Below are 16,017 nucleotides of genomic sequence, written 5' to 3'. Positions count from 1 at the left end.
CCAAGTTCACTGGTGCTCAGACTTCTACCTTGTTTCCTAATTTTCATTCCACTGGACATCTGGACCTGGACTCTCAAATGGTAGAAATTTGGCTTTCCCCAACAGACTGATTTACTGATTTGACTGGTCCTTTGGCTTTTTTTTTAGTTTGTTTGTTTTTTGTTTTTTGGTTTTTTTTTTTTTTTTTTTGAGATGGAGTCTCACTCTGTTGCCCAGGCTGGAGTGCAGTGGTGTGATCTCGGCTCACTGCAGCCTCCACCTCCTGGTTCAAGCGATTCTCCTGCATCAGCCTCCTGAGTAGCTGGGATTACAGGTGCCTGCCACCACACCTGGCTAATTTTTTTTTTTTTTTTTTTTTTTGCATTTTTAGTAGAGATGTGGTTTCACCATGTTGGCCAGACTGGTCTCGAACTCCTGGCCTCAGGTGATCTGCCCACCTTGGCCTCCCAAAGTGCCAGCCAATTCAAGATTTTTAAAGATGTAAAATCACTTTATGCAATAATTGTAGATTACAAATTGAGTTTAAGAAGAAGCTTATAAAACTCATTTTCTAATGTAACTTTAAAATGCTCACGGTTTTAGAACTTTCAGATCAATAAAAATAAAGGTTTTTAAATTTTTTATCTTGAAAGCAAAACCTGGATATGTAATCCTGAGACAAGAAGGAAAAAAATACATTAAAATACGAGCCTCATAAGGAATAAAATACCACAATTGGTAGTACTTAAAAACAATCTCAGCAGCGGTGGACATTGCCTTTTGAAGAGGCAAACATCTAAAAAGGTGATGAGATCATCACAAAACTTGAATTTAAAGGTAATGTTTAAAAAGATCACTGCTTGTAAAAAAAAATTATTATAGCATCAATGGTCCTAGAGAATTGTAGAGGCAGCAAACACAGATCTCAAGGATATTTTCCCTACTGGACTCTCGTGGCTCCCTACCCAAGTTCAAAGCCTTTGCTTTGAATTAGGTAAGAATCTACTCTAGTGCTACTCATAATTCTGTAGAGAAAACTCGTGGAGAGGAAGAACAAATGATAGGCCACAACGTATACTTCCTACATGTCAGCTCCTTAAGAGGAGGATCTGTGTCACATGCATCTCTATGACAAGGCACAAACACGACTACAGTGCCTACTACTGATTTTATGCTCAGTAAATCTGAAATGAACTAAAACCAACTCTAAATAATTAGTTCTCAGAATAGTTGGTGACAGGCAGCCAAATAAATTAACAAACCAGAAAGAATTGCTTTGAACTACAGGAGTATTTGAGCCATATCTGAGTTAATTCTAGTTTGGTAACCATTGTAAGTAACTGAACTCACCGGCCATTCCCACTGTTGCACAAGTGGTAGAAAATCAAATCTAATGAGAAGACAAGAGATAAAGAATTTGAAATAAAGAAACACTCAATAAACACTTTTTTTTTTTTTTTTTTTTTAGCACAAATGATAGTCCAATACTTTCTGTGTGCTAGGATTAGCATTTCGCATTTTTTCTCTATTGCAACAAACTTGGGAAAATGATGCTGAGGAAGGTTAAAAATATGTCCAAGATCACACAGCTTGTTAGCTTGTAATCAATAGAGCCATGTAAGCCAGTTGGTCGGAATCCCCAACCCCAGCCTCTTTTCAGTAAACTATAAACGTTTCTGCAAAAAAGAGAAATAAAAATAAAAGTTAACTAGTTTAAGATAATGACTTCACAAGCCTTCAAGACCTCTTCCTGTATTTTAAAACATTAAAATACATTGTTGGGAGATACAGTGATATTAAAAGGCACACTAATTTATATTTAGGATAATTACAATTTAATGTTATTTCAGGTCTGTGAACAGTAAAAGAAGTCTGATGGCTCAGGGAACTAAGTCTCCATCAACAGATTTGAAAATTCTCTATTCAGAAAATATTACATCTAGAAATTCAATTTTGAATTGTATGAAAAATTCAAACAAACAATTCTAGTAACACAAACTATAATTTAGAAGGCAGAATCAACTAGATAGGACCAAATAAATTATACAAACTAAGCAATTTTACAAGAAACACTTCATAAGAATTTACATCATTGTATTAACTCTTTCTAACATCACCTTCTTCCAATAAAATTAAATTATATGTCAAGACACTGGTATCAGAAAACAGGTTCTAATTCTTAATTGCCCAAAGAAATAACTGCCCACAGAGTCACAGATGATTGATAAATTAGTTCACCTTCTATAATGCCACCAAAGCTTTTGTAGGAGAATGTTTTCAGAAGTTATACTTTAGATGAAAAAAGCCATTCTTTAGTTGAATTTCAAAGTTGGAAGAATGACCCTGTGTCACTATTAGTTGGTCCAGATATCAGGTTTCTCAGTTTTTAAATCTGCCTCCTACTCAAATCTTCTCACTCTGTATTTTGTACACCCTTACTAGCCAAGAAGATTTTGGCTAGCTGACTCACTTTCTACAGTTTAAGAAATGGATAGGTATACTGAATACGTTCTTACAAGCTCTCAGCAACCCCATTTGAGAATCCTGATCTACTTCTCAAAAAAATTTTTAATTAGGTGGGTATTCACAGCTACTTTCTTTTACACTTAAAGGTTTAAAACAGAGTGGAAAGTGTTTAAAGTGCTCATTGACGTTATAAAAACAATGCATTCTTTCCCTCATACTGACACATCTATAGAATATCTCTTAATCTCTTTCTAAAATGTTAATAGGATCCTGTCTAAATGTTTAAAGTGTTGTGATTCCAAAAGTACTCAATTATCATGCACTGATGAAAAAGATGTTATGTTCTTTGACAAAGAAAATCTACTTGATCACGTTTTCGGCAACAATAATATATAAAATCTTCTAAATTACTTGATTACATCATTTTTATATTAGTTTATTTACTCTTAGCTGGTTCTCCAAACCTATAACAGTTCCAGACATATAGTAGGTCTTAAAAAAAAATACAGGCTGGGTGCGATGGCTCCTGCCTATAATCCCAGCACTTTGGGAGGCCAAGGCGGGTGGATCACCTGAGGTCAGGAGTTCGAGACCAGTCTGGCCAACATGCTGAAACCCCGTCTCTACTAAAAATATATATATAAAAAAACTAGCCGGGCATGGTCATGGGTGCCTGTAATCCCAGCTACTAGGGAGGCTGAGGCAGGAGAATTGCTTGAACCCAGGAGATGGAGGTTGCAGTGAGCTGACACGGTGCCACTGCACTCCAGCTTCGATGACAAAGTGAGACTCCGTCTCAAAAAAACAAAAAAACAAAAAAAAACCCTTTAAGGATTCCATCATGTGAAGTCCTTCATAAAATACATCATCCAACCTACGACATTTTAAATGAAAGGAAGTGCCGTTATTATGTCAAGAACACAGGTATAGAAACCAGGACAATACCAGGTAAGCCAGGATATATGAATACCCAATCATAACTTATTCTCATTTAATGTCAGTTTCTGACAAGGTAATATTACATAAATAGAACCCTATAGTTGATTTTTAAATGTCATAAAAATTTCCTGGAATAAATTTATGTAGCTGGCAAGCCTGAAATATGAATGGCACTATTCTTTAGGATAATTAGGCTCAATTCATCACTATTTAAAATATGTCGAAAATCATAATAAACAAATATGTAAATGTATATATTATATAAATACCTATACATAGCTAGATATAACTCACTAAAGTAAACCTAACAATGTATAGGTTCTAAAATCTTGGTTTTATAAAGTTTGTTCAAATGCTCCTTATTTGCAAGGTTTTTTTTTTTTTTTTTTTTTTTTTTTTTTTTTTTTTTTTTTTTTTTTTTTTTTGAGACGGAGTCTCACGCTGTTGCCCAGGCTGGAGTGCAGTGGCGCGATCTCGGCTCACTGCAAGCTCCGCCTCCCGGGTTCCCGCCATTCTCCTGCCTCAGCCTCCTGAGTAGCTGGGACTACAGGCGCCCGCCACCGCGCCCGGCTAATTTTTTTTTTGTATTTTTAGTAGAGACGGGGTTTCACTGTGGTCTCGATCTCCTGACCTTGTGATCCGCCCGCCTCGGCCTCCCAAAGTGCTGGGATTACAGGCTTGAGCCACCGCGCCCGGCCTATTTGCAAGGTATTTTTAAGAGAGATTTTTAATTTAAAATTCATAGAAATAGTAAATTTATTTTTCATGAAAAGTGACTCCCAATTAAGGAAATATTAAGATCATTCCAATTTTTCCCATTTTAGAAGAGACAAACTTATAGTTTCACTACTAATTAACTAAATAACAGAAAAATGCCTATGTAAAAAATGACAGCATTAAAATATCTAAATTTTATAGCACATTTATGAATTTTAATTTTGATATTAAGCATATGTTCGACTCTTATATGATGAAAATACACACACAAAAACATAAACCAATGAAAATTTTTCATTTGCTTCTGAAGATTCTAAGACCATGTTATCAATATATACATAATGAAGATGTAATGAATTTTATTGTAAAGGAAGACTAATAGAATGTCCTATGTAGCATAAAAATCATAAAGCAAAAACTTTCCCATGTTATTCTAAGCAGAAAATTCAATCAAATTTTTGAAAATCTAGATAAGACTTCCAATTCAACAAAAACCATGGAACCAATGACTGCTGAATAAATTCCATGAAAAAAAGTATTTTTCCCCATTCAACAAGATAGTATTAGAAAATCTACAGTCTACAATTTATTCAAGAGATTCTATAATTAAGTTTCTAGAAAATTAGTAGCAACGTGGTTTACCCAATTTCTCACTAACAGTAAAAAATAATTCCCCAATCAAATGAGTAGGAGCATGAAAGAAAACCACCTATCCCTCCAGAACTGAACTACACTTGAGTTCTATAATTTTCAAGCTTATATCTAGTCAGTTCTAACTAGAAGTTTCCAAGAATGGCATTTTAAAAATGAAGGAATTGGAAGGCTATAAATGAAATACAATTCTTAACCTAACCCAGAAATAAATGTATTTAATACAGTTAATTACTAAAGACTATTTGTAATTTTAAAACCAATGAATCTAAACCAGATGAAGATAAAATGGCACTGTGAAAACAAGCAAACACGAAAATACAAAGAAAATCTATGACATGACTGGGGAAAAAAAGATTCTTCCATTCGTGGAGGTTTCAGGCACTGCTTTATAGGAATCTCTGAGTAAAGTTGTAACTGTTAGTAAATAGTAATAAAAGCCACAGAAGAGGTAGTACAATCAGGGTTTCAAAGAAAGGAGAAAAATCTGAAATACTAAAGTGAGCATCAATTAAGAATTCTGAAGATGGCAAAAATCCAAAGGCAAGTGATTAAGTCACTACAACCCAATGTAACTGAATATAGGTTTGGTGCCTTTCAGGTTTCTTTTCTTTGGAACCAAATTCAGTCAAACAATAACTGTTACCATTTTTATAAAAATTTAGCTTTCTGACATTCTTCTTTAAGCAAAGAGTGAATTAATAAACTCATGGCAGGAAAAAAAGAGAAGGAGAAAAAGTAACTCAAGCATTACAGCAGTCTTCTACATGGCAAGGAGATGAATGAAACAAACAAGACTCTCCCACGAAGATTCACATTGCAAGTGAGAGGTTTGGCCAATATATTTCTTCCAGGTAATATGCTTTGAATTCAGACAAAACACTTTCAAGGTTTAATTATCAACAAAACAAACTAAAGACAAGAGTTCCCCAAACATCAGATGTGGTTATATCAGAGATTAACACTCAAATCCATTCACGAGCTAAATATAAACATCTGAAGTAGCTGCTGTTGGAGTTATCTGTACAACTAAGAGCACAGGTAATCAAGGACTGCCTACAGATATACTTCTGTTCCCTCCGTTGGTTCAAATTAATTGAGCAATCAAGAGCAGCTTAGAACACTTAGAGTCAAGAAGAATTCTCTTTGTCAACCCAAATAATTATAAGGCAGAGATCATAAGCAACAGTGAGGTGATACTATTGTTACTATCATTCACGTTATTATCAATATAAAGTAAAAAACCGTGGTAGAAATTCTACCAGCGTTGCAACTCTACCAAGATAAAAATACAAAGTAAGTAATTTTCAGTATTAAGCTTCTCATCTTAGCCTATTTTCTCTGAATTAGTAAAGTGAAAAAAATATCAAAAAATGGACTTAGCCTAAAACCTTATATCAAAAAGTTTATATGAGGCAATGCATACATTAATTAACTAGATTTAGTCCATCCACAATGTATATATACTTCAAAACATCAAATTGTACACAAGAAATACATATCATTTTATTGTCAATTAAAAAAAAAAACACCACTTTTTAGGTAGCTGTTATCACCACCACCGATTTACAAATGATGAAACATACAAAGAGGATACATGATTGACCCAAAATTTAAACTCTAACTTCAAACCTATTTCCCTTTCAACTTCAAAACATCCAATTCTTCTAAGCTAATATCTGAGAATAAATTTTCGTATCTCTGAATTTCATGGTGCTCATTAGTATTAAAGCAACAGTGTGCTTATTTTTCCAACCTAGAGTCCCAGATTGATCCTATAAACTGAAGAACTGGAGACCTGGAGGAAGGGAGAGGACATGTGGGGGCGTGGTGTGTGTAGTATGCCTGGTATGTGTGTATCTATACAGTTCCAAAAGTGTTTTCCAATTTGAACTTCAACAATTGTTACAAAGGTCACTGCATAACTGAGCTTTTTAGGGAGGAAGAGAAACATTAAGAGAGAAAAAGAAAGACAGAAAAAAAAAAGCTTTACTTTCCCGAATCAGTCCAGCTTATTTGTTCTCTACTATATTTCTGACCCCTGGTTCAACTGTGATTAATCTATATCTGGAGGTGATTTAAAAAAAAAAAAAAATCTATCTTATCTATTAAAAACTAAATTTAATTGTCTTTTTAAAAGTATACTTATTCAAACAATTATACACTCAGAAAATCAATGTTGTGAAGAGTCAAAGAGATCATTCAAACCCCGTTTGACAAATAAGAAAGCTGAAAGTCAGAGGGGAAAGTGACATGCCTGATGTCAGATAGCTAATTAGCTAGTGGCAGAGTTAGGACTAGAACCCAGAAGTCCTAATTCTCAGTTCAGAACTCCTTCTGCTATAGCATGCTTCCTCTTTTTTAAAAAAAAATCAAGGGAAATAATGCACTTTAAATCTGTATTGGTAGACAGTTGATTTTAGTCATTATTTTCCTCAGTTCACTTAAGAAGCAACATTGATTCTTTACTTAATTCAGCACTTTAATTTCCCATGTCTAACATGTAATCTAACAATGAAATGCTCGTCTAATAACAGAAGCAATTTATAGTAAAGTATTTTATGAAACACAACTTGTCTAATGATACTAAGAATTTCACGATAGAACCAGCATATGAGTTTCCATATGTGCTAGTTTAGGGAGGTTAACCATAGTTTAAATGACATTTTTTCAGAAATAGCAAATCAGGATCTTCTATAGAGAAAACAGTTACATCTGGACTTTGAAAGTCTTCAGTGCCCATCACTGATCAAATTTAACCACTGACATATGGGCCACAAGAATCCTTGCATTTCATTTGCTCATGTATTTGAAAACTTGAGTGCTCAAGGGGTTCCCCAGATCCTAATTTCCTTTTAATAAGAGTAAGAGCTTATGTAAAATATGGTAGTCTAAGTTCTTCGGAAACATGGTATCAAAATAACAAGAAATTATAATTTTAAAAAATCAATGGCATACTGAGAGTGTAGAAAAATAGAAATGCAGAGTTACGAAGATTTAACAGCCAAAATGAGGCCAGAAAAATCATGTAAGTATATAGTTACTAAGCATTTGTTGGTATATAGAAAATCACAGAGAAGTAGAAAAAAATTAAGCTCAAAAAATAGTACTATGCTCATCTTATAAGTTGTGTAATAAGAGCTATTAAAGTACATAAAATATTTCATTACCTATGAAGTTACAAAGTGGAAGATTTCTGGAATGTAAGTCAGGAGATCTAGGTTCTAGTTTCAATTTTGCCACCTTGTACAAGTAATTCTCTGGACTTCCATTTACCTACCTGTAATATGAGAGGTTGAACTAGATAACCTATAAGGATACTTCTAGTTTGGGTTACAATGCTAGAAACATTCCTTTAGTGTGGGCTCTCTGCAATATTAAAAATGTATGGAAGTCATTCAATTTTTACTATGCCTGTAAAGATCATTAATATTTTGGTAGCATGAGGAAAAAACACTTATGTTACTGAGCATGGCAAATGTATGCTTGTTGTATATATACACACATATATACATTTATTAGGTTAATATTATGTGTAATGTACAACTAGCATTAACTTTTCAGATATTATATTTTTGTTAATTTTAAGGGTATTCTGCATTATAAAGGTCAATTTCTTTATATTATAACTAATGTCAGTTTGGCCAACAAACTCACTAATTCACAGAATACATTTTTATCTCTTTATATTTACAAAAAACCTCTATTGGAATAAAAACAGAATATAGAAGGTGAACTTACATCATTCTGTAAATGAGGAAATACAACTTTTAATTCTTTGATTTGTTACAGTTTCATATGTAAATTTAGTGAGTTTTGTTTGCACATTTTAATAATAATCAGACTGAGGAATAAGTATGGTGAAGTGTTTAAGAGCATGGGTTCTGGAGCCAGATTTCTCAGTTTAAAATCTTCGCTTATGCCACTTCCTAGAGCAGTAACTTTGGTCTTGTTTTATCTTGTGTAAAACTGGAATAGTGATAGAGTGCTGTATAGATCAAGTGAGTTAATGCAAGTTAATACATATGAAGCACTTAGAACAGTTGCCTTCACATAGTGAGCACTCAATAAATACTTGCCATTATAATCATATAATGTCTATATTAAAATATATTTTAGAGTCTTAAGAATGAACAAAAGTTGCATAATATAGAGATATTATGATTTATTTTATCCTGTTTAATAAATTTCAATAATCACAGACACTTTCATTGACTAGAAAATGTCACTTTATCCCAATCTCTGGAAAGTTGGAAATTCAGTCATGGTAGATACGATCATGTCACTCCCCCAGTTTAAACTCTTCAAAGGCTCTCCACTAATAAAGTCCAGACTTTCCAACATGATATACATAGCACTTCATGATTTTGCCCTTACTTGCCCATCTCAGTTCATCTAACTTTTGACAACCAAATTTAGCACCCACCAACCCCAACTACAAATGCACATACACATACACCACTATTTTCGCTGAAAACATAAAAATCTCCAGAAAAGTTATTTCTCTCTCATGCTGCTGTGTCTTACCCACACTACTCACACTGCCCAAAACACTCTTCTACCCATCTTTCCAACTGTTAGTACTATTTAAAAGTGAGAAATTAAGAAGAAACCAAATGTTTATCAATAGATGAATGTATAAACAAAGTATTATTTATTGATAGCTAGGAATATTATGCAGAGAGCCCTCAAACTGATGAAAAAAACAAATTCATTTATTTAACAAATATTTATTGAGGACATTTTATGTGCTGTTCTAGATTCTAGAGGTTAGTGAACAAAGTAAACAAAAATTTTATCCCCAAGAATGGGATATAGTCTGTACTAAGTGTTTTTTGGGAAAAAAAAGAAAGTTGCATAACACATTTGTATTTTTAAAAATATAATTTTTTTAAACTAAAATATGCATAGGAATGTGTTGCATAAACAACAGAGTATCAACAGTGATTGTCTGTGGGATGTGCAATAAGGCCAGCAGAGACAAAGAAAGGAGAAAATTTTATTTATTCTTTATATCCTTCTATACTGATATTGTATAATAGTCTACATTAATAAACACTAATTTACAATTTTTGAAATTATTAAGAAGAAAATATTTCTTGCTCAAGGCTAACTAATTAAGTTATTTCTTCCCAACATAAAAGGATTATTTCTACTAAAGGTCACTTAAAGAAAGTTAAGGAAATAGAATTTGAAGTAAGAAGATATTTAAAGAAATTAATTTCCTTCTATTTGATGTTTTGAATAATTGTGTAGACTTTTTAAAAATAAGCATTTGATTCTGTGGAAGAGAATGCCTATTTCCTTCATCAGTATTACATACACGTCTATCATTTGAATTTCATACCTTCAACTCTCATGTACTCCAAAAAGCATTTGGGACACTATCAGGGTATGAATATAATATAGTCATACACCTAAATTGTATGCATAAAACTATTTTTCTAATAATACTATAATCTTTTCTGTCTTTTTCACTGTATTGATATTTTCTCTAATGGTGCAAAAGCAATGGTGAGTGAAATTACTGGTGCTTTCGCACAAATTAAGGCAGTGGCACTCAACTGTACTAGTCTTTGAAATCAGAGTTGACTGCTTTTTTAAAAAATAGAACACTATTTTTACTTGAAAAAATGACTGACAAAGAGCGGTTATTTAGATTTGAATTTTTAACAGTTATTTTCCCAAAAATGAAACAAAGTGAGCTTTTCACTAGAAGGAAAACAACTAATTGTATTTGTTTGTCAGTGATAGAATCTGAGCTTTCAGATTAGCAAATATAGTATTAATGGATATTATGTTTTTACATTGTTTCATGAAATATGGCAACATTTGGAAGTTCTATATAACTCAGAGATCTAACATCTTCCAAATGACCAATACAAAAATCTTACAAAATCATGCAATGGTAAAAGATCCATTCAAATTGCAAGTGAGATCAATGGATTTTAATATCATATAATAAAATATGAAGATGCATTATACTTCAGATTCTACATCATCATTAACCTTTATACTACTTGTAAATTTTGATGTAGTATTGAAGAATGTCCACAAATATCTCAAAAAGCTATTAAAATATTTCATTTTCTAAATACATATATGTGTGGGCTTCATGCACTTCAACCAGAACAACATACTGCAACAGACTGAATGCAGAAGCATACATGGGAATTCATCTCCTCTTAAGCCTGAGATTTAAAAAATGTATGAAATTGTAACACAATGCCACTCTTCTCACGAAATTATTTTTGTAAAAGTATGTTTTGGCAGCAAGTTTATTGTTATTTTAAACAAATTAGTATTTTAAATTTTTCTCAGTTTTAATTTCTAATACTAGAATATAAAAATGAAAGCTCTTCCGGGGTCTTCGTTAGCTTTTAAGACTATTAAAAACAACCTAAAAGTATGAGAACTGCTGTGCTATATGTAAGTAATTCTGAGTTACTAGTCTGACTAAGCTCCATGCAAACTGAGCTAACTGGTTCCCCAATTCTAAGACATACTAGACACTCAAATATGTGTGAAATGTAAATGATCCTCAAAAATATTTCTGGGCCCGGCAGGGTGGCTCACACCCGTAATCCCAGCACTTTGGGAGGCCAAAGTGGGAGGATCACTTGAGCGCAGGAGTTGGAGACTAGCCTGGACAACATGGCAAAACCCCATCTCTACTAAAATATACAAATTAGCTGGGTGTAGTGATGAGTGTCTGTCTCCAGCTACTCGGGGGGCCAAGACACAAGAATCATTTCAGCCTGGAAGGCGGAGGCAGTAGTGAGCTAAGCTCCTAACGCTGCACTCCAACCTGGGTGACAGTGTGAGACTGCCTCAAAAAAAAAAGAAAAAATTATATATACATGTATTTTTTTCCGGAAAAAATAAATACATTTTTGAATAAATGAAAAATGTGAGTTTTAAATTAGAACTGAGTTGGAAGACTAGCTCCAATACTTACTAGGCTTTTCAGTTTGAGACAAATTTTTTTTTTTGTTATTGCTTTTTATTGAGCCTTAGTTTATTTTGTTATTGCTTTTTCTGAGCCTTAGTTTCTCCATATATAAAAATAAGATTTATAGTATCTAGTCAATAGAATTGCTATGAAATGTGTTTCCAATATTGTTAGTAAGATAGTATGTGGAGAAAGTGAAACCCACATACACTACTGGTCGGAGTGTAAAATGGTATAGCTGCTTTGGAATCAGTCTATCAGTTCCTCCAAAGGTTAAACAGAGTTACTAGATGACCCAGCAATTCCATTTCTAGGTATTTATACCCAACAGGAATAAAAACATATCCACACAAAATTTTATACACAAATGTTCATAGTAGCACTATTCATAATAGAAAAACAAAACAGAAACAACCCATGTTTATCAACTGATGAATGGATGAATAAAATGTGGCATATAGCCATAGAGTGTAATATCATGTGGCAATAAAAAGGAATGAGGTACTGATACATGCTACAACATGGATGAGCCTGGAAAACATTGTGCTAAGTTAAAGAAGCCAGTCACAAAAGACCACATATATAATTCCATTCATATGAAATGTCCAGAATAGGCAAATCTATAGAGATAGAAAGTAGATTAGTGGTTGTTTAGGGTTGGGGAGTTGTGATGAAATAGGGAGTGACTACTAAAGGGTACGAAATTTCTCTGAGGGTGATGTACAAATTCTAAAATTGATGGTGGCAGATGAATCTTGTGGTCTTGCAGTATAAGCTAACTAGAATTTCCACTCAGGAGCGGTTCTATATAGGTGGAGAGAAGTCAGGATAAGAAGACAGAATAAAAGCAACTACTCAAAACAGCCTTCTCTTGCACTCACAGGTTTCTGGGGCATCTCTCGAACTCACTACATTTAACCAATCATTCAGTAAATATAATTTACCTGGGTCAGGCAGTGAACCGACACATACTCTGTTTTCATGCAACTTACTTTCTAGTGGAGGAACTCAGACAATAAATACAAGAAATGACCAATTAAAGGGATAGTGAGCGATAGTAAATGCTATAGAAGAAAACAGTTGAGTAGGTGGAAGAGCTTCTAATTTTAAGCCGGATAGTCAAGATAGTTCTCCCAAAGAAGATGACTTTTCAGCAAGAATTTGAAGGAGCTTAAAACATGATCCATGGGAATACTTAGGAGTAGAGAATTCTAAGAATGAAAAACAAATGCAAAAGTCCTAACCTGGTGCCTCTTTGGGAAGAATCAGTAGGTAAACACACCAAAAATAAATAAAATAAAATAAAGCAAAGGGGAGATTAATAGAAGATGAAATCAAAGAGGTAAAAGGGAACCAACTATATGTATCTTGATAGGATATTTAGGGCCATCATAAGGACTTTGGCCTTTACTTATATTAATATGAGGATACATTAGAGGGTTTTTGAGCAATGGAGTAATGTGACTTAACATTTTTAAAAGGTTAGTCTGACTTCTATATGGAAAAGAGACTGTGTGGAGACAAAGGAGGAAGCAGGGATTTAAGCTAGGAGGCTTTTACAATAATCCAAGCAAGAGAGATTAACGGCCTGGACCACGGTAATGGGAGTGGCAGATTTAAGCGGGATAGTTTGAAGAGAGTTAAATTTTTAAAAAAACTATTTACAAAAATATGGGGCAAGGTTTAAGGAAAACAAAAAGGGATAGTGCTGTATCCAGGAGATAGTTATAGGATGAAGCTGTCATTATATCCAGACTTAAAGGGTAAGGTGAGAGAACGGTTCCTGGAACCTGGAGAATGGAGTTGTATGAAGAGGATCATGAAAGGGTTACAACCAGTCTATAGCAATCTGGCAAGAAAAGAGCTAAGACCAGGGAGAAGACACTGATGCCACTTTTCTCCTGTTCTCCACAGTGTCTCACAATGGTTGAACCCAACTGGAAGTCAAAGAGAAAGGGAAATCACTAACTTGGTCCACAAAAGTTGAACTCCCAGAGCACAGAGCAAGTTTAGAAAGATTAAGAGAGGAGCAAATGGAAAATATGTACCAGAGTGAAAAATCATAGTTGATTCCCAGGTTTTTTACCTGAGCACCTAGCACAAAGTTGCCATTACCGAGATGAGAAAGATTTTAGGTGTGGTAGATTTGGGAAAGAAAATCATGAGTTCCCTTTTAGACATATTAAAAGTTTACAATTTTCAGGTAGAAATGTACAGTAGAAAATAAAAATAAAGAACCTCCTCCAGTTGACTGAAGACTTTGGTATCCTCACCCATCCTGTGACAAGAAGTCAGAAAAAGGCCAACAGATACACTGTAAACAGATATGAGGCCTAGGCAAGTTAGAAAACTTCTCTTGGTGAAACAAAGAGTAGCATGGATAGTCTGAGAAAAGCTGGTAACTCTAATACCAGAAGATGATGACAAATCACATTTATCCAGCTGTCTCCTGTGCCTCTGAGGCAGAGCTCGCTTTTATTTTTTTTTTAACATTTAATCAACTAAATTTAGTGTTTATCAATTCAATACATGTTTTTATACTATTACTACCTATGAGTTTATAAGAAAATATCCATGGTATTATTTTTACATGTTTACAGTTTATATACTTTATCACATACTAGATATGTAATTTTGTGTCTTTCATTTAATATCATGTTTTTAAATTCACACATGTTGATATGCATAGCTCTTGTTTATTTGACTGCTTCTTTATTTTGACTGCTATTATAAACAATGCTATAGTGAACATTCTTGTATATGTGCAAGAGTTACTTTAGGATATAAATATATAATTATAAAAGTTGGATTGCTAATTCAAAGAGTATGTGCCTCTTCAACTTCGCTAGATATAGCTAAACTTTTCTCAAAGCAGATGTATAAACTTAGACTCTCACAAGTAGTTTATGAGAATCCCAGCTCCACACACTTAATTTTTTTCCAATCTGATAGATGAAAAATGGTGTCTTATTTTTTCTTTAATTTGCATTTCCCTATTGTTCAGACATCCTCTTCTGCAAATTGCCTATTTAATTTTGAGCAAGTTTGAATCTCACAAGCTATGTCTATTACATGGATTTTGGTTCCATGATGTTAAAGGCCAGGTCTGTCTGTTCAAGTACCTTCATGCCAAAGCCAAAAAGCAGTACTCTGAACAAAGAGAATTTTTAGTTTTCTTTGCAGAAGCCACAAAACCTAACAGTGGTGACTCTCAGGAGACCTTGAGGTCATCTTTGTTAAAATCTCCCTCTCACCTTAATCCTGAACTTTTGTACCTTTGATTAGTTTGATTCCTGGACCTCAAATCTAGGATAGATGACTCTAGGGTGACACACGCAGCTGGATACTAGGAAGGTGTCAGAGTGCTAAAAGTGTCTCAATTTTATGTCCAGAAAGTCTAGCTGGCATGAGTTTAGTATATCTAATATTAGATACTAAATTAGAAATGCAAATAGTTCTCTCTTTTTCTCTTAGAGTTTTATTTACTTTGAAAGGATAAAACTAGTATTTTGCTTCTTTAGTATTTTCCTTAGTATGTCTAAACCTCTCCGTCTGTCTCACCCTATCTTTCCCTGTATACATTTTTGCATCTCTCTGACACCTAGTTAAACACTCAAAATCTGTATTAAACTCAGTGAAGAATGCATTCATAAAAACATGAGTATTAAATACAATGAAAAATAGCACTCAAAACAGGAAGCTGCCTTGTTGACAGTTTGATGAAGGAAAGATAAAAGAATCAACTTTCCCATTAGCCATCAGTGGATATGAGAAAATTTCAAGTAACCCACAAAAGCTGATATGCTTCACCAAGCACACAGTATACATGAGAGAAATACAGATTTTAATATAATTTCAGTTATATAAGTTATAACTGAATATAAGTTATGATCCATTCCCACAGGATTTTAATACATCTTCCCCAGTGAAGAAAAAAGTCTGTATTTCTTGCAACAATATACAAATAAGTAAAAAAAAAATTATGAACACCAATTTCAAAACTAACTTCATTTAATAGAATTCTTCCATGAAAATCTTGTTTTCAGAAAGCTCACTAAATTTGACATAATATTATTTCTTGGCTTCTTTAAAGTATGGTATCATAGAAATGTCTTGTTATAGATACCTGTAGATTCTACATTTTCATAGCATTAGAACTCCCCAAAAGACTTAGCCTTTTATGGCTATTACAATATAGAAGAACACTGTCCAATAGAGCTTTCTTATGATAACGGAAATGTTCTACATCTTTGCTGCCTAATATGACAGCCACTAACCAGATATGTTGAGTAAGCCTTAAAATGCAGCCAATG

General features: G+C 33.6%; 1 protein-coding gene across 35 annotated transcripts in view; it reads right to left on the bottom strand.

Annotated features, from left to right (window-relative positions):
- SOX6 (SRY-box transcription factor 6) overlaps positions 1-16,017 on the bottom strand; it is a 784,476-nt gene that overhangs the window by 227,400 nt on the left and 541,059 nt on the right. The window contains exon 2 of one of the 35 annotated variants that reach the window (XM_050759359.1): positions 1,330-1,369. The exons of the other annotated variants lie outside the window; for them this stretch is intronic. Coding sequence (XP_050615316.1) covers positions 1,330-1,336 — 7 coding nt within the window. The 5' untranslated portion in view covers positions 1,337-1,369. The remainder of the gene's footprint in view (positions 1-1,329; positions 1,370-16,017) is intronic. 35 annotated transcript variants of the gene reach the window in all.

Source organism: Macaca thibetana, chromosome 14, assembly GCF_024542745.1.
Source record: "Macaca thibetana thibetana isolate TM-01 chromosome 14, ASM2454274v1, whole genome shotgun sequence".
NCBI lineage: Eukaryota > Metazoa > Chordata > Mammalia > Primates > Cercopithecidae > Macaca > Macaca thibetana.
This window is presented reverse-complemented; position numbering and strand designations above follow the sequence as displayed.